The sequence below is a fragment of the Leptopilina heterotoma genome, unplaced genomic scaffold (genome assembly GCF_015476425.1).
Source record: "Leptopilina heterotoma isolate Lh14 unplaced genomic scaffold, ASM1547642v1 Lhet_87, whole genome shotgun sequence".
NCBI classification, from domain to species: Eukaryota; Metazoa; Arthropoda; class Insecta; order Hymenoptera; family Figitidae; genus Leptopilina; species Leptopilina heterotoma.
The window spans coordinates 176,130-198,448 of record NW_025111190.1 but is presented as its reverse complement, the minus strand read 5'-3'; the positions used below and the strand labels follow the sequence as shown (position 1 = coordinate 198,448).

The following is a 22,319-nucleotide window of genomic DNA, read 5'->3' as shown; positions in this document are numbered from 1 at the left end:
CTGCCCTCGCATTGGAGAACACGCCGGTTCAAACCGATCTCCCTACTTTTCGCCATCCCCATAATATGTGCCAGGAGAGGTTCGTGTGGGATGCTTCAAAGTTAATACACGCACTCATACATTTCTGTTGTCTCACTATACTGCTTTAATGTAAGTATACTAACAAGTTTACGAGTGCATGTTTCTTACAAGGCACACGTCTCATTGTGTAGTCACTTTTCTTTGAGATTACTGTGACGAACCAGTCGAGGTCGATGCTTATAGTCGATTTAGGGGAATACAAATTATAATCAATATCAAATATAATTCGAGACTTTGATATTGATTTAGGCCCTCTTGAGTCAATTTAGAATTGATTAAAATTGTCAATTTATTATCAACATTGATTATCCATCTATAGATTGATAAGAATTTTAGAGAATCAATTTATTTTTCATCAGTTAAGTTGAAATGGAAAATGTACAAATAACTTTTTAAATTAATTTTCAATTAGAAAATTTAGAAAATTTTAATGGACTTTTTATTGTCCCATCAAGTTTTATTTTTAGTACAAAATATTTTTCTTTTTCAAAAAAACATTTTTGTGAAATGTTTAGTTTCAGTATTATAATTTTTTTATAATTATAGTATTTTATTTTTATTTAGTTATTTTTTTTATTTTGACTCGATGGATTGATTATCAGTTTTTTAGTTTTTAATTTGAAAGAAATTATGGTCTGTTATCGAGGAGAAAACTGCTTAATGAATCATAAAAATATTTTGTCAGATTTCACACGTCGACCTTCTTTTTTTTTTGTATACATGCGATTGAGAATTTCAGTGAATCGCTGTCAGGCATAAAAGGGAAGTTTGAGAAGATTTATTACCTCGTATATTGTCTCTTATTTCCTGACTTAATATCACTGTTGTTGCCAAATTAGTATCGGCTTACGAATAAGATTTAGTCTCTTTTCCTTTTTCGTCAAAAGCTGTGAAAACTTCGAAACCGCAGACAAATATCAAATAGTTCTGAATTTCAATTAGATTCTGAAATTTGAAATTAATAAACAAAAAATGGTTCTTAAATTTAAACATTTGAAACTTAGACAAAAGAAAAAATATAATTTTTCCTTATTGGAAAAATAAGAATAATTACAAATGCGGAAGAAATTAAATTTTTTGTGTAGAAATATAATTTAATTATATAAATAAAATATTTAATCGATTGAAATGTATAATTCAGTTTTACAGAAAAGAAATATCTGGAGGATCTTGAGAATTTTGACATTTGAAGATTTTCATTTCCACTTGTGGCGTTAAATAAATTCCAGCACTAAATCGGGATCGATCGCTAATTAAATTAGAGTAATTTACATGTCTTGCACTATGAAAATAGACGGTAATTAAAACAATTAATCATGCCCACCATTGATCTCTTTAAGCATGACGAACCAATTTGTTCTTTCGTGGAATGTATCTGCCTTGCTCTGAATTCGAATCAAGGTTCCAATTTATCCAAAAGTGGCGTATAATTTCATGAATAATAATCAGTCTTAATTGTTCCTTTTTTTCTCTACTATAGACATTCCTAAAAATAGTTTCTCGAATTAATATATATTAGAAAATAATTTTAGATCAAAAGTTTGTTTTACCATTTTTGAAGGAATATTTAAAGAGACATTTTTTTCTTTCCTTTTATTACATTTCTTTTTCTAGAATAAAGATTTCTTATTTAGAATAAAGAAAAAAAATGTATAGAAAAAAATTGACAGTGTCACATGTATACAGTTAATCAGACAGAATGACTTGACGAGAGAACTATGGAAAAATGTAAATATATACAATGCTCAATAACGCAAAAGGCAATCGTATGACTGTGTTTGTATTGATAGAGAGAAGAAGGCTTTTAGCAATTTCTTGCGCAATACTTATTTCCTTCTAAATACGGCGTGTGTGATCTGGCCTTCGGTAATGATACAGTAAGCATTTACTGCACATTCATTCGGAACAAAATTTACATCTCTTTCTCGAAAACTATTTCGCAAAAAGACATCACTTAGTAAATCGGCTATTGCTAAATTTGGATTTAATTTGATAAATGCGACAATTAGATGACTTGAACCATTTTTTAAAATTACTTCGAATGTTTAAAAAGTCTCTACCATAAAAAATCAATTACAATTCGTTGTATTAATTATAACCAATTTATTTATACCGCAGATATTGAAAATTTATCTTTTACTTTGTTTGTATTTCTAATATCATGTGAAAAAAAATCTCTCTTCATTTCACACCTAAAATTTCATAATTATTTCCGTAAATATTAATCATTCCTTTTTTTAGGTGTTAATTTTTTCCGGACAATCTAAAGAGAACCTGAATTGGTATTTAAAAGTCTGAGATAAAGTGGGGGAAAAAAAGAAAGAAATAATATCGACTTGAAAGCGTAGGTCGAAATGCTGTTGAGAAGACAGAACTTGTGGGTCCGTATTTGGCGAAGGCAAAGAAATCCGTGGGTGAACCAGCAGGCCGCGTCATTCGTGTCGGGTCCGATGAACAGATGAATGGGCCTTACTCATTTCTCCCATGAAATATATATATATATTGCGTTTTTCTGCAGTTTCAATTCTGATTCGAATCGATGGTCCTCGAAAAGAAGCCCACATTCGATTTACCTTCAAAAAAGGCTCCACTTAAAAGGCCAATGTCGAAAAATATCAAGTGACCCTTTAATCTTCTCTTTCAGAAAATGAATCATTTGAATTATTTACAGACTCTCGTCATTTCTTAAATTAATTTCTTGTCATCTAGTGTGTGGAATATTTTTCATCTAAATGTAACAGATTTTTATTTACTTTAGTTATTTTATTTCTTTTAATTTTATTTACCTTATTTATTTTAACTAGCAAATGTTACGCGTGCTAGCGCTCGGAACGTCCTATTTCATTTATTATTAATTAATTATAAATTTTTTATTTTCAAATATAAATTTTTGAATAATTTCATTACCAAAATTTAAAAAATTCACTTATTAAGTACATAATTTATTATTATTGTTTTTATTTTGACAAATTTTAATATAATTCTTCGGAAGAATTTAATTATTTTCATAAATAATAACATTCTTCGAAAGAATTGAGTTATTTTTGAAAATATTAAAATTTTTTGCAAAAATTCAATTATTGTCAAAAAAATTTTAATAAATCCTTCGAAACAATTCAATTATTTTTTAAAATAGTAAAATCTTTGCAAAAATTCAATTATTATCAATAAAATTTTCGAACAGAATTCAATTATTTTCAAAAATTTTAATAAAATTCTTCGTTAGTATTCAATTATCTTCATAAAAAATAAAATTCTTTGGAAGATTTCCATTATTTTCATTAATAATAACATTTTTCGGAGAATTACAATTATTTTCAAAAATTTGAAATAAATTCTTATCAAGAATTAAATCCTTTTTCATAAATAATTGAATTCTTTAAAGAATTTCAATTATTTTGAAAAATTTGAAACAAATTCTTGTCAAGAAATCCTTTCGAAGTGAAATTTATCGCAAAAATTAAATTATTTTTTATAAATAATAAAATTCTTCGAAGGATTACAATTATTTTCAAAAAAATTTTAATAAAATTCTTCCCAAAAATTCAATTATCTCCATAAAAAATAAAATTCTTTTAAAGATTTCAATTATTCTCTTAAATAATAAAATTCTTCTTAGGATTTCAATTATTTTCAAAAATTTTAATTACAATTCTTCCCGAGAATTCAATTATCTTCATAAAAAAAATTCTTTGAAAAATTTTAATTATTTTCAAAACAATTTTAATAAACTTCAAAAATCAAATATTTCATTATAATTATTTAACAGACACGATTATTTAAAAAAATTAAAAATCCTTTGTTTAATTTAATTGTTTTCAAAAATTTTCAATTAAAATTATTCAAAAAACTACATTATTTAAAAAAAGCACAAAGATATTCATCAAAAGGATTTAATTATTTACAAAAACTCTAATAAAATTGTTTAAAAGAGTTTATTTTTCTATAAATAATTTTGATAAAATTGTAATAGTAAAATTATTAATTACAATTATTAAGAAAATCGATTATTATTCAATAAATTAAAGAAATTTTTTGAAAGAATTCAATTATTTTCTATTTTTTAATAAAATTCCTTGAATTAATTAAATTATTTTAGAAAATTGTAATAAAATTCTGAGAAGTATTTAATTATTTTCTAAAAATTTTAATAAAATTCAATAATTAAATGTTTAATTTCAATTATTAAGAAACACGATTATTTTAAAAACTTGAAAGAAAGTGTTCATAAAATTCAATTACTTTCAAAATTTTCAATTAAAATTATTAAAACATCTCCATTATTTTAAAAAATTCAAAGAAATTTTTCAAAAGAATTTAATTAGGATTTTTTAAAATTTTAATAAAATTTTTCGCGAGAACTCGATTATTTTCATAAATAATAAAATTCTTTGCAAGAATTCAATGATTTTTAATACTTTAATTTTAAAATTGAAAATATTTGAAAGAAAAAATTATTTAAAAAGTTAGGAAACAAAAAAGCATACAACGAACTTAAAACAACGAATTGAAAGATAAACAGATTACCGGAATACAACGATTATTAATTTAGATTATTTTACTTAATCTGTTTATTTTTATTTTTTTCTGTCAAAGGGTTTGCAAAATAAAAAACGTCCTTTACTTATTTTAATTAATTTATTTATTTACTATCAACGGGCTAACAAATTAAAAAACGCCTTTTAATTATTTTATTTTCTTTATTTATTTACTATCAACGGACTTACAAAATAATTAATAACGTCCTTTAATTATTTTATTTTCTTTATTTATTTACTATCAACGGACTTACAAAATAATTAATAACGTCCTTTAATTATTTTATTTTATTTATTTATTTTACTTAATTTATTTATTTTCTATCAACGGGCTTATAAATTAAAAAACGTCCTTTAATTATTTTATTTACTAAACTTAATTTTAATTTAGTTATTTACTTTATTTGTATTTTATTGCATTAGTAAAATTTATAATTTATAAATATTCCAGAGCCAGATTAACGTTGTTTTTGTTATTTTTAGCCTAATGGATTTTCTCGTTCTCGAGACAACTATTTGCGAGGGAAAAATAATGAAGGCGGAATAGAAAATTATATCTGGATAACTGCAATTAGTGATTATTGGAGCTGACTCTTTTCATCAATTAAAATGTTCCAGAGAAAATAATGTGAAAATTGAAAAGTTTGTTGAGCACACACAACTTTCCAAAAACGGGTATGTTAAATTTTTCCAATTACATTTTATAACTTTAAAGCAAAGAAATTGGAAAAAAGGATAATTAAAATGATTTGAAGTTAAAATATTAATAAATGGAAATAAGGAAAAATAGCAAAAAATAATTTTTGTATTTTTTTTTTATTAAGAGATTTGTCATTATTATTTAGAGGAGGAGGACAGCTTTCTTTGTATTTTCTCTTTTTTTTCTTCTTCTTCTTCTCCGTTTGATCGCCAAAAAGGATAGCATTAAATTCCAAGGAGTGTCTCTTTTACTCTCTACCATAATCAGAAACTCCTCAATACGAACATGAATTTTGCAATAAAACGCGTCGCGAATTGAATTGTAAATTAAATGGATTTTCTCAGAACATGTCGACTTGATTCTAGGATTTTTCATACTGAGATCGAAATTGGATTAAATAAATGAAACAGAGTAAAAAAAGAATCCTATTCGAGAATTGACGAGATGGATTTTTTTTTAAAAGAAAGTCAATTTTTCCAAAATTAGAAACGTGGTGTTAATATTAAATTTGTGGAGTTTGTCCTATAAGTGGAGAAAGTTTATAGAAGTTTATAAAAAATTAAATAGGAAACTAAAAGTTAAATAATTAAAAGTAAATCCTAAATTAAAACTAAATGTTAAATAATTAAAATTAAATCCTAAATCTTAAAATTAAATTCTAAATATTAAAATTAAATCCTAAATTTTAAAATTAAATAACTTTTTGGTAAATTAAATAGTTCAGTATGGAATAATAAATTTTTTTCCTTTGATAGAGTAATTTTCTTTCGTATTATTCGAAACTTAAATAAATCAAGATTTTTGTTTGGATTTATAATAGTTGGAGATTATTACGTGAGAATGAAAACACATATAGTGTTTTTAACGGAAATGATATACACTAGTAAGAGACCGTGAATTAGCTTTTTCCTTCCGTATATTTTGCAACGGATGGTTGAATATAATTTATTTTGTGTCTATTTGAAATTCAAATTTTTAAAATTACACATATTTCGTGTTAACAACTTGTTTGCACCTTTATATTAATATTAATTAAACAATTAAATTTAACAAATTTTTTATTATTATTAAACGAACAATTATTGTGATATAAAATTAACTATTATATTGAGCAAAATATCTGAATAGATTTTTTCTATTCAGAATCTGAACTATTCTATTCTAATCTGAACCATTTTTTTGAGTTTTAATTCGAATTTAAAAAATAATTTTTTAATTTTTGTTTTTTTTTTTTTAATGAAATTTACTCTTGTTAAGAAATAAATTTTTTAAATATATTATCTAGACCTTTTTATAATCGCTGGAGTTTTTTTTGTGGCCTTTGGTCAAGAAATTAAAAAATTTTTTACTATATTATGTCAGAAATTTAATTTTGTCTCCAAAATACTTCACTATGCATTGTAAAAAAATTCTTAATTTCTTGACCAAAGACCACAACAAAACACTCCAAAGATAATAAATTTTTTATTGTCATCTAAAGAATGAACATTAAAAATTTATCATATTTTTAACTACTGTTCTTATTTCTTTTAGAAATTGATTTTAAATTTTTTATTTTCATCCAAAAAAAGGGAAAAAATAAATTTGGCATATTTTTTATTAATACTTTTATTTCTCTTACTAAAAATTGATTTTACATTCTTGTTGAAAATAAATTTTTAATTTTTATTTAAAAAATGGAAAAAATAAATTTGACATATTTTTAATTAATATTTTTATTTTTAGGTTTTGGTTAATTTCTTCAAAGAAAAAAAATGGAGAGCAATGAATATCGATAATTTAAAGGAATTTGGGGAAGAAAAAAAGTGCCATAATCGACTGTGTAATTAAATTGATGTTCATAGAAGAATATGATATTATCAGGTGAGTTTTTAAATTGCTTCTTTATTGCCCCAAAAAAATGTGTTTCACTAATCTGAATGAGTATTACATTTCGATAAATTCTTTAGTCACTATTTTTATCATTTTATCTTATCATAGTCTATTCACTTTGAACTCGAAGTTTTTCTATTACATTCTTTTTAATTTAAATTTTATTTTAATTTTGTTATATTTTATATTTTGATAATGAATTTAAAATTGAATGTAAAATTGAAAATTAAATTTCTGTTAAATGAAATTAATTGAAAATTAAAATTTAATTAAATTAAATTAATTGAAAATGAAATGTTTATTAAATGAAATTTTTATAAAATGAAATTAAGTAAAAATAAGTTTTCTTGTAAATTTATAATATGATCAGATATGAAAAATTATTTTTCAAAGAATATAGATAAAATAGAAAAAAATGAGGGGATTTAGAATAGAAATTCGAAGTGTAAGTGAAGCGTGATTGGCGGAGGAATAAAAAAGTCAGAGGCGTGAATTGTAGTGAAGTATTAAAAATCATGTTAATATGATATTATATATACGTATAAAGGAAGACTTTGCAACGGAGCAAGAAAGGTTTCAAGTACTCGTGATGTCACGGCCTGTTTGGCTTATATTTCTGACAGAGTACTTTTCAAAGCCAGTAAGGTCTTTAATCGCTGACTTTAATACTCTTATATCGTGATGCTTTCTTTTTCTTGCATCCGCCATGGCGCCTCGATTATTATAATCTCTAATGAGAAAAATTGAGAATAATATTTTTCTTCTTATTTTATTTCTTTTATATTTTCTATTTTTCTTCCAATTTGTTCGCAAATAGAGAGAAATTCATAAAAATAATTATAGATCGAAATGTGTAAAATAATTGAAAGAAACTTTTCTTCTTTCTTTAGATAAATAAACAAAAAAAATTCAATTAGTCAACCGAAGTAAAATTTTTAGTTATTTTAACTATATTTTTTCCTTTTAAAAATATTTTTTTGTATTTGAAAATATTTCCAGGAAAGGAAAATTTATTTTGCAATTCTATTTTATTTACCATCAATGAAAGGAGAAATTATCCAATTTTATTGTTATCGTAAAGTAATTTTCTTTTCTTTTTTCCTATTCACATTTGTCGCACAATGTCACAAATGCTTTTTATGTTCATTGTTCATGCACAAATGTAATTGTACAATACGCATATCAACCTTGCATTGCACTATATATATTCTGACATGTTTGAAATTCGGTCATTCCTGTATACTTGTCCAGACGAGGTCAATCATTTCACTTGAAAATGAATAATCCTCGAAACTCTTAAACGAAGGTGAACAAATTGTTCTTTTTCTTTCTTCACGGTCATAAAAATGGTTTCAGAAAATTTTTCATCGTTCACAATATATCCTAATAACATAAATAAAAAATTAATTTTGAATAAAAATTAATTGAAAAATTAATTTATTAATTTAGTTGAATTTTATGACTGTCACTAAATTGAAATTAACTTAAAATGTTTTAAAAAAGTAGCAGGTTTTTGTTAATAGGAAAAAAAAGTTTAAAAGTGAGTTTTTGAAACAATAAACTTAAATCAGTCGAGAAGTTATTGGTAATTAAAAAGTTTATAGCTTATTCTGCCAAATTCGATAATCATTGGGATTTCAAACATAATTATTGTAAATGATTGTTTGCAAATCTCTCTCGGTACTTTTGTTTTATCAATACTATTTACTGCAAAGGTAACCAAGTGTCATTATGCTGCAGTAATTGAAGTGCAATTTCAGAGTAGTGTGTACGATTTAACTTTCCGGAAGTCGAGAGATGTTTAACGATTCATTAATTTTGTTTTACTTAGCATTTCTCTTTTATATATTTATAATAATATGTAATTATATTATTATACCTGTTATTACCGTATTGTTATATTTATTCATTTTTTATTAATTATACTTTTTTTTATTTCTTTTTCAATTATTTTTTTGTATTTAACTTATCATTTTGTTCTTATTTTATTTTAAGTATTTTACTTTGTTTTATTTTACAATTAATTTATTTCATTTTATTTTATTTCATTTAATTTCGTTTGATTTTATACCATTTTTTGTTTTATTTTACTCAATTTCTATATTATTTATTTATTTAGCATTAACGGGCTTACAAATAAAAGTTTTAATATTATTTGATTTGATTTTTTTACTATTTTTATTTTACTTTATTTTATAATCACAACATCTACAAATTAAAGAAAATAAAAAATTACTGTTATACCTGAAGAAACTTATTTCTGGTAACGTTGAGATGAATTTTTTTTTCATGAAGTAGAAGTTAGGGGGATTTTTTTAAAAGCACATGTCCGTTAATATTTAAACGTCTTTTACTTCGGCGATAGTTCTTCATTCTAGAAAAACGATTATTTGAAAAAGTTTAAATTGATTTTCTCTTAGCAAACATTCGTTTTTTTAATCAATAAAAAAATGGTTAACAATCATTGATTTCCTAGTGCATGAAATATTTGAAACACTAACTGTACAAAGTAAAAAAAAGGAAAATTGCAATATGTAAAAACCACAAAAAAAATGAATTTCGAAATGGTAGAAAATTTGCAAAGTTTATGTTAGATGGAAAATTAAATGAATTCAATAAAAATTGAATACTTTTGCTACTTGCAATTAGTGGAATTTTTTTCTTTTAATTAAAATTAATAAATTTTAATTGAAAAATAAATTAGAAATTATTTTTTAATTCCATTGAATTTTCTTTGTTTAATTTAATTTTAATTTATTTAATTTAATTTGTTTTTATTTTTATCAATTTGATTTTTTTATTTTTATTAGAAATTTTATTTCAAATGTAGTATCAAAATATGTATAATTATTTCAATTGTATTATCAAAATGTTCAAATTATTTCAATTGTAAGTCCAAAATATTTACAATTGTTTCAATTGTAATATCAAAATATTTATAATTATTTCAATTCTATTATCAAAATATTTATAATTATTTCAATAGTAATTTCAAAATATTTACAATGATTTCAATTGTAATTTGAAAATATTTACAATTATTTCTATTATAATATCAAAATATTTACAAATTATAAATAGAAACAAAGTTCATATTCCATATTTATTTTCTTTACAGAGTGAGAAATGGAGTTTGTTGAAATAATTTCGCAGAATGGAAGTTTCAAGCTATAGATAAAATATCAAATTATATTGAAAGGGCATATGGGAGTGAATTTATTACAAAAGATGCAAGGATTAAATTATGTAATGAAAAACACACTTTCTATGAGCAGGGAATCGGATTGCGAGGAGTGAAAGTGTCGAGGGATCGATTTCCGCGTTTGTCGACACCATTCCGCATTATTTTCCATTGACCCAGTTAAATTGGCCTTGATCCTATTTGGAATTGAATTGAAATTTATTAAATTCTGGAGGGAATTGAAAATTTGTTATATACAACCGGCAACCTATTGACACTTGTTAATAAACCCTAAAGACAACTATCAAACTGACACGTGAGTATAATCAGTTAGCATTCTGTAGGCGCGCTTCGCAGGATCGCGAATCACTGAAATTTTAATCGACGTCGTGAACCTCGTCGACGTCTCAATTTCCCGCGTGCGTCAAAGCGTCGCCCGTCACCTTGGAAACGGCCCAAAAAACACTGAAAGCGCCGTCGCGAAAATTCGCCCTTCTCAAATAGTGAAGAACATCCCGCGAAATTGACGCAAGTTTAAATAATTCATTTTGTATTAAATTAAATTTTTTATTTTAAAAATAATTTAATGTGTTAAATTTTCTATAGAAATAAATTTTTGGAAATTTTATATTACAAAAATTGTTCTAATTAGTTAAAATTACGTATTACTAATTCAGATGATATTTTTGCATCAAAAATTTAGAAATCATTTTATTTTTACACAATTATCCGTTAATAAGTGATTTTTTTATATTTTTAAAACATAATATTTTCTTAAATGTTATAATTTTAATTACTTTTATAATTTTGAATTTGAAATACATATTTTAGTTCGTACATAGAACTTTATTAAAAGTTTTGAAAGTAATTGAATTGTTTCGAATAAAAAATATTAAATTTTTATTAAAGTTTTGAATGTAATATTCAATTTTTTCGAGAAATTCAATTACAAGTTTTTAAAATAATTGAATTCTATTGAAAAATGTTATTAAAATAGAATTGAAAATAATTAAGTTTCTATAAAGAATTTTATTATTTATAGAAAATTGAATTCTTGCGAAGAATTTTAATATTTAAAGTAATAATGTTTGAAAATAATTAAATTGTTTTGAATAATTTCTCTTATTTTTTGTAAATAATGGAGTTTTTTTTAATAATTTTTTAATAAAAATTCTGAATTTTAATTGAATTTTACAAACAATTTTCTTTAAATTTTTAAATAATGGTGTTTGTTAATAATTGTAATTACAAATTTTTTCCTTGCTTTTTTTAAATTTTATTAAACTTTTTTTAAAAGTAATTGAATTGTTTTGAAAAATTGTATTAAAATTGTATTGAAAGTTATTAAATTTTTATAATGAATTTTATGAAAATCTTTACTGTGATTGAATTCTTGCGAGAAATTTTATTAAAATTAAAAAAGCGATTGAATTCTTTCTAAAAATTTTAATATTTATAAGAATAATTTAATTCGTGCAAAATATTTTTGTTAGATTTTGTGAAAATAATTGAACATTTATAGAGAATTTTAAATTAAAATTGAATTATTTACAAAAATTTTATTAAAAATAATTGAATTCTTTCTAGAAACTTTATTAAAATTTAATGGAAGACACTTGAATTCCTGCGAAGAATTTTATTATTTAGCAAAAAATGTATTCTTGCGGAGATTTTTAATATTTATAAAAATAATTTAATTCGTGCATAGAATTTTTAATAAAATTTTCGAAACTAATTGAATTCTTGCAACGAATTTCTTTGGATTTTTTTTAACAATTTTAAATGAAAATTTTGAATGTAATTAAATTTGAGAAAAATTGCTTTCATTTTTTTTAACAAACGTGTTTGTTAATAATTGTAATCACAAATTTTTTCCAATTTCTATATTGAATTTTGTTAAACTTTTTTTGTAAATAATTAAATTGTTTTCAAAATTTTAAATTAAATATTATTAAAGTTGTATTGAATATAATTGAATTTTTACAAAGAATTTTATCAAAATTTTTTAACTAATAATTGAATTCTTGCGAACAATTTTATTAAAATTTTGAAATATAATTGAACTTCTGCGAATAATTTTATTAAAATTGTATTGAAAAGAATTTCATTAAAATTTTTGACATTTATAATTGAATTATTTACAGAAATAAAAAAAAATTGCATTGAAAATAATTGAATTTCTGCGAAGAATTTTATTCAAATTGTTAAAAATAATTTAATTCTCTCACGAAATTTTATTCAAATTGTATTGAGAATAATTAAATTATTGCGAATTTTTTTATTATTTATGAAAAAAATTGAATTCTATCAAAGAATTTTTGAAAAGTAATTGAATTGTTTCGAAGGATTTTATTAAAATTTTTGAAAATAGTAAATTATTAACAAATTAGTTAATGCTCTAATTTTTAAAATTTTGAATTTTGAATTTTATTGGTTCTCTTTTGCTATTCAGAAAGTTTCTTTCAAGATAAAATTATATTTTAATTTCTATTTTTTTAATCGCTACGTTTATTGATCCTAATCAAAATGGAAATTATTTTTAACTTATTTTCGTTTGCAGGAAAGGATGAATTTGTCTCTATAATCAGTGGTGTTCCTAAGAGTCTCTTTTCGAACTATTTGGAAATTCAACTTTTGTATCAATTAGAAAGAATTTCGACTTCATTTAACGTTTGGACGACCTGGGAAAAATTTTGATCCTGCAAATTCAATTTCCTTTTGAGTTTAATTTCTTCTTCAGAAGAAAGAGGAATTGAAAAAATAAAATCTACGAAAATAAACAAAGGGTAAGTTCACTCTTGTCTTTTAATAAACGGAGTCAAATTGTATTTTTAGAAAATTTCACCTTTTTTTGAATCGAAGTTTCAAAGTTAGTTCCATTTTTTTTCTATCTAATTTTATTTTATTTCGCATTTATAACAAACATTTTCACAAATTACAAAATTCTACTCATAGAGATTTATATTACAAATATAAAACGATAAATTACAAAAAGTACAACTATTAGAAAAATACATTTAGAAAATATGGTTAAGTAGAAGTGTCTTTTTTTTCTAATAATTATTTTGATGTTTTTTTTTTCGAAGAAAAGTTGTTAACAACCTTTTTTGGTTGTCTAAATAGAAAATAGGTAAATAGTTGCTGATAGAATTTTTTTAAAATTTTGTTCACATGTAATGCATTAAACAGTTAACAGCTTGATATCCCATGATAATGTATCCAACGAAGAAGGAAATAGCTCTGCCTGGTTGCATGGGACAGACTGCGTATGTTAAGGTGTGAGCGATTCTGGAGAAAACGAAACCGCGAATTAAATTAGTGGCTAACCAGACGGATGGTCCGGTTGTCAGGTAGAGGAAGGTTATTAAAAACCATGGTAGAATATTTTCAAGATCGTTCAAATGACATCTGCGAACACGTTCAACGTCTGGATCGTCGAAGGTCACTTTACCTTTCGGTGCAAAACCAGTGTCTTCTGGATTTGCAAATACCTGAAAAGAAAAGAGAAATTAGTTTCGAAAAATGATTTTTTATAGGTTTATAAATATTTTTTAATATTTAGAATTATTTTTTCACATTTAAAATTATTTTTGCAACAAAATAGTTATTTTTTCAAGTTTAGAATTATTTTAGCATTGAAAAAATAAGTAATTGTTCATATGTTTAGAATTATTTTTACATTGAAAAAATTATTTTTTCACTTTTCGAATTTTTTTTTTTTGCCCTGAAAACATTATTTTTTCTCAGTATCAAAACATCATGAACTCCAAAAAATTATTTTTTCAGTGCAAAAATAATTCAAAAAATCAAAATATATGAACAAATAAAGTTTTTTAGTGCAAAAATAATTTTAATCGTGAACAAATAATTCTAAATGTAAAAAAATAATTTTTTCAGTTCAAAAATAATTCAAAACGTGAAAAAATGATTTGTTCAATGCACAAATAATTCTAAACATGAGAAAATTATTTTCTTAGTGCTAAATTAATTCTGAATGTGAAAAAATTATTTTGCGATGCAAAAATAATTCTAAAAGTAATGAAGCCAAGTAATTTATTAATTAAATCGAATAATTTGTAACTAGTTTTATATGTGGACGTCCACATGAAAAGGGCCCATTTTGGCACTATTGGAGTTATCTATATGGGCGTAATCCTGGCAAAATTTGGAGAATTTTAAGTGGTCTTAGAACTTTTTTGGTTGAAAATTCGCTGAGTTACGGAATTTCAAAGTTTAGAACGCCAAAAACCTCATTTCGAGAAAAACGGAATTAAAGATTGCGATACCAACTAATTGTTGTATCTCTGGTTCTTCTTGGAAGTTATTCAGATAAGAATTGTTTCTAGTTCAGGGAACCTTGAAGATAAAAAACCAACAGGTTTTAAATTTTTAGAACCACCCCCTCCCCTTAATTAATTAATTAATTTAAAAACCGACAATATGGGCCCTTTTCTAAAAAGGAAAGTTTTTCTATTAAAAAACAATTTTTTTACAAGATAAATGATTAGGTACAATTTTATTGTGTCATTTGAAGAAAAAGAATAGATATTAAACTGATTTAAAATTTTTTGACAGTCTCTATTGTGAAAAAATTGACGCAATATTAAAATTTTCATTTCGACAATTACGAAAAAAAGATTCTAACATCAATATCTCTGGTTCTTCTGGAAAGTTATTCAGATAAGAATTGTTTACAGTCCAGGACACCTTAAAGATGAAAAATCAAGAGGTTTTAAATTTTTCCACGCCTCCATTTTTAATATACGGATTACTTTTGCAAATGACCGACAATATGGGCCCTTTTCATTTTTCTAAAGAACCAATGAAATCAAACAGTTAAATTGTCGATAAATTAATGAAAACCGCATGATTCGACTTATCAAAACATGTAGATTGATAATAAAAAATAAAAAAAAATTAAGAATTTGCTCAAAAATTACTAAATTGCGATTATCTCGAAAACTGGAACCGACAATATGGGCCCTTTTCATGTGGACGTCCACATATGTTGATCTTTTAGAACAACTTTTCTTAATATTTAGCTAAAATACAATATCATATCATTCTTCTGATTCTTTTATAATTTAGATATTCTTGTAACAGATATAGATATAGTATACTATTAATACTTTCAATGTTAACAAGAATCATTTTTATAATGAAGCAAAAGATAACAATATCGTAAAAAGTACAACTGTTGCGATTATTCTGCAGAAAAAATTTATAAATAAAAAAAGGTTACAAAAAATTTAAATAATATGAATAAGAAAAAGATATTAAATTTTGCTAAAAATTTTTGATATGTTGCCTAATTATTTATATATAACGATTATTTATTTTGAATTACTTATTAAAATATTAAATACTAATTAAAAAATATAAAATTCGTCTGTTGAATTTTTTAAAGTTACAGATTACATATTAATTATAGAATTTAAATGAAGGAAATAACTTGAAGAAAAATTTTTTTTTTCTTGATTATTTAAATAAAACGTTTATTTATTTGTAATTAAATTACTAATTTAAAATTTCTAAAATTTTCTTGTAGTTCTTATTTTTTAAAATATTTTTTATTCTTATTTTTTATAAAGCAATGACTTTATTTCGAAAAAAGATTATTTTTTAAAAATAGTGTTAAATTATATTTTTAAATCATTTGATACTCTAAACATTTGATATAAATTAGTTTATTATTCTTTTGTTATCAATTAATTTTCGTTTTATTGGATCGATTATTGTATAGCAAAAGTAAATGCTCTATATTACGTGCGTCGTTAGCCGGTTGACAACAATAAATAATTGGCTCATTTAAAAAGAAATATGAATGAACTAATGATAGAAAAATCGAAAATAATTCATAAAATTGAATTTTTAACTTCTAATTATAAAAAATAGTTTGATTAAAATACCTTCTTTCTAAATCTTTGTCGTGCTGTTAATGGAACCATAGCCAAGAGTTTAATAACTAGAATAGCGCCCCAAAAACCGAAGACTTTCATTAATGCCGGATTAATTGACACCATTTTTCTTTCTTTCTTTTCACTATTTTTTTATAAACAAAAAAAAATAAAAATCTTGAATTGTTTCTTCTTGAACGTCCGACAAAATAGTGACTGGCGCTTTTCAGGATGTCTTTCCAGATATTACCGTGCCTTCAAAAAGATAAAATTTATCTGCATTATCTTTTATATTTAATTACTGGGAAACCTGATAGCTTTTACTGTTTTAGGTACAAAAAATGTCATCATCATGACTTTTATGTATTTTTATTTATTAACTTGCCTTTGAATGTGAAAAAATGTAAATGTCATGTACAATAATTACAAGACGTTTCTAAATTAAAAAAAAAACTTTGTAGATAGTTAGAAATTTATTCGTATGGAAGTTTTCGTATATTTAAATATAACAATTTTTATTAGTTCATTAAGTGGTGTTTAAAAATTCAGAATCGATAATTGCAATAGTTTTTCAATTTAATGATTTTTTCGGTCAATTAATCTGTAATGTTGAAAATAAATCTAAAGATTTTGAGTTAATAAGATGATGATTGATAGCTGACTCGGAAGATTGCTTTATTATCGGATGCTTTGTATTATTACCGACTCAGTGTCTGCGTAATAGCGCGAAATTTCGAGTTCTAGTGTTAATTTTTTATTCTTTGAAAAGTGATTGAATTTTCCGATAATAATTAACGACAGTAATAATTATATTTTGTTAATAAAAGAATAAAAAAATAAGACGTAAGTTATAAAAAGTAAGTTTTTTATTCGCAAAATTTAATATTTTACTTAAAAGAATTTAATTATTAATTCTTTGCACGAATTCAATTATTTTTATAAATAGTAAAATTCCTCGCAGGAATTGAATTATTTTCAATAGAATTTTAATAAAATTTCACGAAAGAATCCAATTATTTTCTAAAATTTGAATAAAACGTTTGATAAAATTGAATTATTTTTTTAAATAGTAAAGTCTTTGCAAACACTTAATTATTTTCAATTATTTTAATTTTTTCCTTTTCGTTTCCTTCTGATTATTTAGAATCTTTTTTTCTGTAAAATTCCTTAAAAAATCCCTTAATTTTTAAAACGTTTAATTTTCTTGAAAAATATTCAAATATCTTCTTTAAAACTTAAGAAATTTCAATTATAATTCCAAAATTAATTTATTTAAAAAATAATTAAAGTAATTCTAAAATTCAGTTAGTCCCAGAAATTCAATTATTTATAAGAAATTGTCTGTAATATTTATTTTCAAAATTCAATTATTTTTCAAATTTTTAACAAATTCCTTATAAAAAATATTAAATTGTATTCTCTAAAAATTAGAAAATGATACAATTTGTTTATAAAAATTTAATTATGTCAATTTTTTAATAAAATTCTTGAAAAATAAAATTTCTTTTTATAGAATTTAAAAACTAATTTTTCAGAATTTTAAATACAATTTCTAAAGAATTCAACTATAATATTCCAAAATTTTTATTAAATTCAATTAATTTCAATACAATTTTAGTAAAATTTTGCGAAAGGATTTAATTAAATTTTTCACAATTTTTTGAAAGAATTCAATTATTTTCTAAACTTTCTAATAATATGCTTGGAAACAATTCAATTATTTTTTAAAAATAGTAAAATTCTTCGCAAGAATTAAATTATTTCTATAAATAATAAAATTATTCACAGAAATTTAATTATTTTCAATACAATTTTAATAAACTTCAATAATGAAATATTTAATTATCTTCATTTCATCACAATTTTAATAAAATTTCCTGAATGAATTAAATTATTTTAGAAAATTGTAATAAAATTGAGAGAAAAATTTAATTATTTCCAAAAATTTTAAGAACATTCAATAAGTAAGTGTTTAATTTCAATTATTAAGAAACGCGATTATTTTTAAAACTTGAAAGAAATTTTTCATAAATATTCAATAATTACTTTCAAAATTTTCAATTAAAATTATTAATAAAACTCCATTAATTTCAAAAAATTCAAAGAAATTCTTCAAAAGAATTTAATTAGAATTTTGAAAAATTTTATTAAAATTCTTCGCAAGAATTCAATTATTTCCATAAGTCATAAAATTCTTTGAAGGAATTAAATTATTTTCGCATTAATAATAAAATTCTTCAAAGGAATTCAATTATTTTCATTAATAATAAAATTCTTTGTAGGAATTAAATAATTTTTAATTGAATTTTAGTAATATTTCTCGAAAGAATACAATTATTTTTTAAAATATTAATTAAATTCAATTATATTTAAAAATTCTGATAAAATTTTTCGAAAGAATTCAATTATTTTTATAAATAATAAAATTCTTCAAAGAAATTCAATTATTTTCAACAGTTTTGATAAAATTTTTAAGAAAAATCAATTATTTTAAACGTTTAAATAAAAGTCTTCGATTGAATCCAATTATTTTAAAAATTTTAAATAAAATTCTTTCAAAACCTTCAATTATTTTCAAAAATTATGATCGAATTCTTCAAAATAATTCAATTATTTTTGTAAATTGTAAAATTTTTCGCAAGAATTCAATGATTTTCATGACATTAATTTTTAAATTGATAGGTAATGAAAAAGAAAAATTATTAAAATAGTTAGGAAACAAAAAAGCAAACAAAAACTATAACTTTAAACTGCGATCAGATTACCGGAATACTACGATTATTAATATAGAAGATAGTTAATAATTAAACTAATTACTCTACTTAAATTTAATTATCTATAGAAAATTTATTGATATCGTTTTATATTTTTGATACAATTTAAAATTCATCCAGACAATTTTTTGGAATTGGAAGACAATGTTTCGAAATAATTTTTCAATTTTAATTTATCAACAAGATAGTAATTGAAAAGTTAAACTGTATTTTTGATTGTTTCAATGTTTTCCCTTTTTTTCGACAGACAATGCTGAATTTCGAGGAGAGACTTACATTTTGTTTCTGGCAGTAGAAAATAAACGAAAGGCAATGAGAGGAAAACGACAATTGCACAGAGAAGGAATACATATTTTTCGCCAATTAAATAAATCAATGGTTGATAAGCTCGTGTTGTGGAAAAATTAAATACAGCTGCCGATGCCGTTGAGGCAAAGCCCGCAAATGATTTAATATTTGGTGGGAATAATTCGCCAACTAATGTTGAAGGTACGCATCCCAAACCGTAGGCGAACGATACATTGAAGAGGAAAAGGGAAAATAAAGGTAATATCCATAATTTATCGATACTTAAATTTAACGACAGTAAATGAAAGTGTAAACCTAAAAGTAAAAGTGATATAGTCACACCAATTGACGATGTCATTAAAAGACTTCTTCTGCCGAATTTATCCACAAGATAGGCAGAGAGAAAATTTGTCGCAATTGGACATATACCTAAAGCGGCAACTATTGTACTAGGATTTATTATTGTCACATTTGCTTTTCTGATTATTATTTCCAAGTAACTGTAAAATATATTGTACATACTGAAGACGCAGAAAAGTTGGAGAAAAATTATTATTATTGCACTTTTTCGATTACCTGAAATATTTTTTAAACACTTGTTATTATTTTAATTATTTTTCAAAATTATTGTTTAATTGATAATTTAAAAAATAAATATTAATTTTAAATGCCTAATAAATAATAAAATAAATATTTTTTAGATAAATAAATAAGAATTTTTATTTTTAGTGTTTTACCTGGAAGTCGGAACTCCTTTAGTTTTTGCAGAAAGGTCATGTTCAAGGTACCGGAATAAAGCAGCATGTCTTGAATTTCTTTTTTAAATTCACTTGTTCGTCGAAACCACTTTAAGGATTCTTCTGCTTTTTCGATTTGTCCATTTTGTACGTGATGATATGGAGACTCGGGAATTAAGGTGAAGAGAGCAAGGAATAAGAAATTCGGTACAAGACTGATGTAGGCGAATTCTTTCATGGGAAGATATGAACCCATGACATTACCCAAAACATTGCCTACACTACTCACATTAATATTCAACGAAATCTAGAGGAAAAAATTTATTTTTAAATTAATTTAATTTTGAAAAATTAAAATTAATTTAACAGTAGATTCTTAATAAAATGAGGTATTTATTTAAATTAATTATTATTAATTTTAATAACTAAGATTTAAATTAATTCTATGTTTTATTTTCTAATTTTTTTATTGTTCTACTTACAAGTAGAGCAATAAAAAAACTATTTAACTGAAAGTGTTAATTTTATTTTTAAAATTCAAAATTTTGCTGATTTTATTTTTTGTTTACTTACTAGAGCACCGCGAATCGAAGGATGAGCTATTTCTCCCAAATATATTGTCAATGAACCCCAAGTTATGCCAGAACCGATTCCGAGAAAGAATCTTGATACATAAAGCCAATATACAGTGCTTGCAATTATTGTACAAATCCATCCAATCGCCATTGGAACTGCTCCAAAAAGAAGAACAATTTTCCGACCGAGAAATCCTGATTATGGTAAATATTCTTATGAATTAAAATTTTATTTTATTTTAATAATTATTATTGTTAATAATTACTAAATTTTAATATAATATTTTATTATACTTTAATAGGTACATTTATTGTAGTTTAATTCATATAATAACAGGATTGACACAAGTCAGGGAAATGTCCGAGAATTTTATTAAATTAATTTAAATTAATTGGAGAAATATCAAAATTTCAACTTCAATACAAAAATTTTATTTTTCTTTGGTATTTCCTAAAATTTTGATAAAACCTTATGATAACATTTTTCCTAAGAATTCAATTATTATTTTCGAAGTTTCATTTAAAATTATTAAAAAAAGAAAACTACAATATTTTCCAGAAATTCTTCAAAAGAATTTAATTGTTTACGGAAACTCTAATCAAATATAATGATAAAATTATTAATTACAATTATTTCAAAAACATACAAGAAATTTTCATAAAATTAAATTATTTTCAAAATTTTCAACAATAATCATTTTTAAAAAACTACGTTATTTTCAAAAATTTCAACAAAATTCTCTGCTATAATTAAATTATTTTCATAAAGTATAAAAATTCTTTGCGAGAATTCAATTATTTTTTCGATACAATTTTAATAAAATTTCTCGAAAGATTTCAATTATTCTTAAAAAGTTTGATACAATCCTTCACAGGAATTCAATTATTTTCCAAATTAAAAAGAAAAACTATTTTAAAAATTAGAAATCAAAGAAACAAACGAAAACTAACTTTCAAAATATGTAAAGATTACCTGAGTACAACGATTAATAATATAGATTTTGTGAAATTAAATTGAAAATGATTAAATTTGTTAAAAAATTTCAATAGAGATTTAAAAAAAAATTAAATTTTCAAAGAATTTTATTGTAATAATTAAGAAATAATTGAAATTTGTAAAGAGTGTCAAGGGAAAAGAGTTAAAAATAATTATAATAAAATTTTTTTATATTAATTAATTATAAAAAGATTCAAATTTAAAATTTTATAAAATCTGAAAGCTTTAAAAAATTTTATTTAAATAACAGACAATTCTAAAAAATTGCTTTTTTAAATTAGGTCTAAATTTCAATTAAAATGATTTAATTACGATAGAGTTACAATTAAAATTTTTGTAAAATAATTAATTTTAAAAAGAGCTTAATTAAAAATTTTTCTTTAATTTAACGTTTCGAAAAACTTTAATTAAAATTCTAAAAAATTTGTATTTAAAATATTTCAGTTCTATTTTTTTAAAATAATGTAATTTTCATAAACAAGTAGTTTAAAATTTTTTAAATAATTGAAATTTTCTAAAATTCTGTTTAAAATAATTGAATTTTTAAAAAATTTTATTGAAAAATCTTTAAAAATTTGAAGATTTTTTAAAAATTTTTTTAAATTTGGGAAGGTCGACCAAAGCAGTTAATTTTATTTTGAAAATAGCTAGACACATTTTTAGTTTTAAATCAAATTTC

At 22.6% G+C, this 22,319-nt stretch overlaps 2 protein-coding genes and 1 long non-coding RNA gene across 4 annotated transcripts in view; 1 reads left to right on the top strand and 2 right to left on the bottom strand.

Annotated features, from left to right (window-relative positions):
- The first annotated feature begins 13 nt into the window (after positions 1 to 13).
- On the top strand, positions 14 to 19,412 carry LOC122511542. The gene is made up of 6 exons (XR_006302530.1): positions 14 to 150; positions 5,103 to 5,294; positions 7,045 to 7,182; positions 10,310 to 10,688; positions 12,933 to 13,158; positions 19,291 to 19,412. It is a non-coding gene; the product is annotated as an uncharacterized LOC122511542 (long non-coding RNA).
- LOC122511541 (microsomal glutathione S-transferase 1) lies at positions 13,247 to 16,521 on the bottom strand. The gene is made up of 2 exons (XM_043626853.1): positions 16,282 to 16,521; positions 13,247 to 13,863 (listed from the first exon to the last, which is right to left on the bottom strand). Exons 1-2 carry the CDS (start codon positions 16,393 to 16,395, stop codon positions 13,540 to 13,542), a joined length of 438 nt encoding a protein of 145 aa, XP_043482788.1. The 5' UTR covers positions 16,396 to 16,521; the 3' UTR covers positions 13,247 to 13,539.
- Positions 16,403 to 22,319, bottom strand: part of LOC122511535 (facilitated trehalose transporter Tret1-like) — a 6,596-nt gene continuing 679 nt past the window's right edge. Inside the window, exons 3-6 of one of the 2 annotated variants that reach the window (XM_043626846.1) lie at positions 20,642 to 20,838; positions 20,069 to 20,375; positions 19,320 to 19,907; positions 16,403 to 16,524 (exon numbers count right to left, since the gene is read on the bottom strand). In XM_043626846.1, coding sequence (XP_043482781.1) covers positions 16,496 to 16,524; positions 19,320 to 19,907; positions 20,069 to 20,375; positions 20,642 to 20,838 — 1,121 coding nt within the window. In that variant the 3' untranslated portion in view covers positions 16,403 to 16,495. Of the gene's footprint in view, positions 16,525 to 19,096; positions 19,908 to 20,068; positions 20,376 to 20,641; positions 20,839 to 22,319 lie in introns of those variants that run through there. The other variant, XM_043626844.1, reaches the window with a different exon arrangement.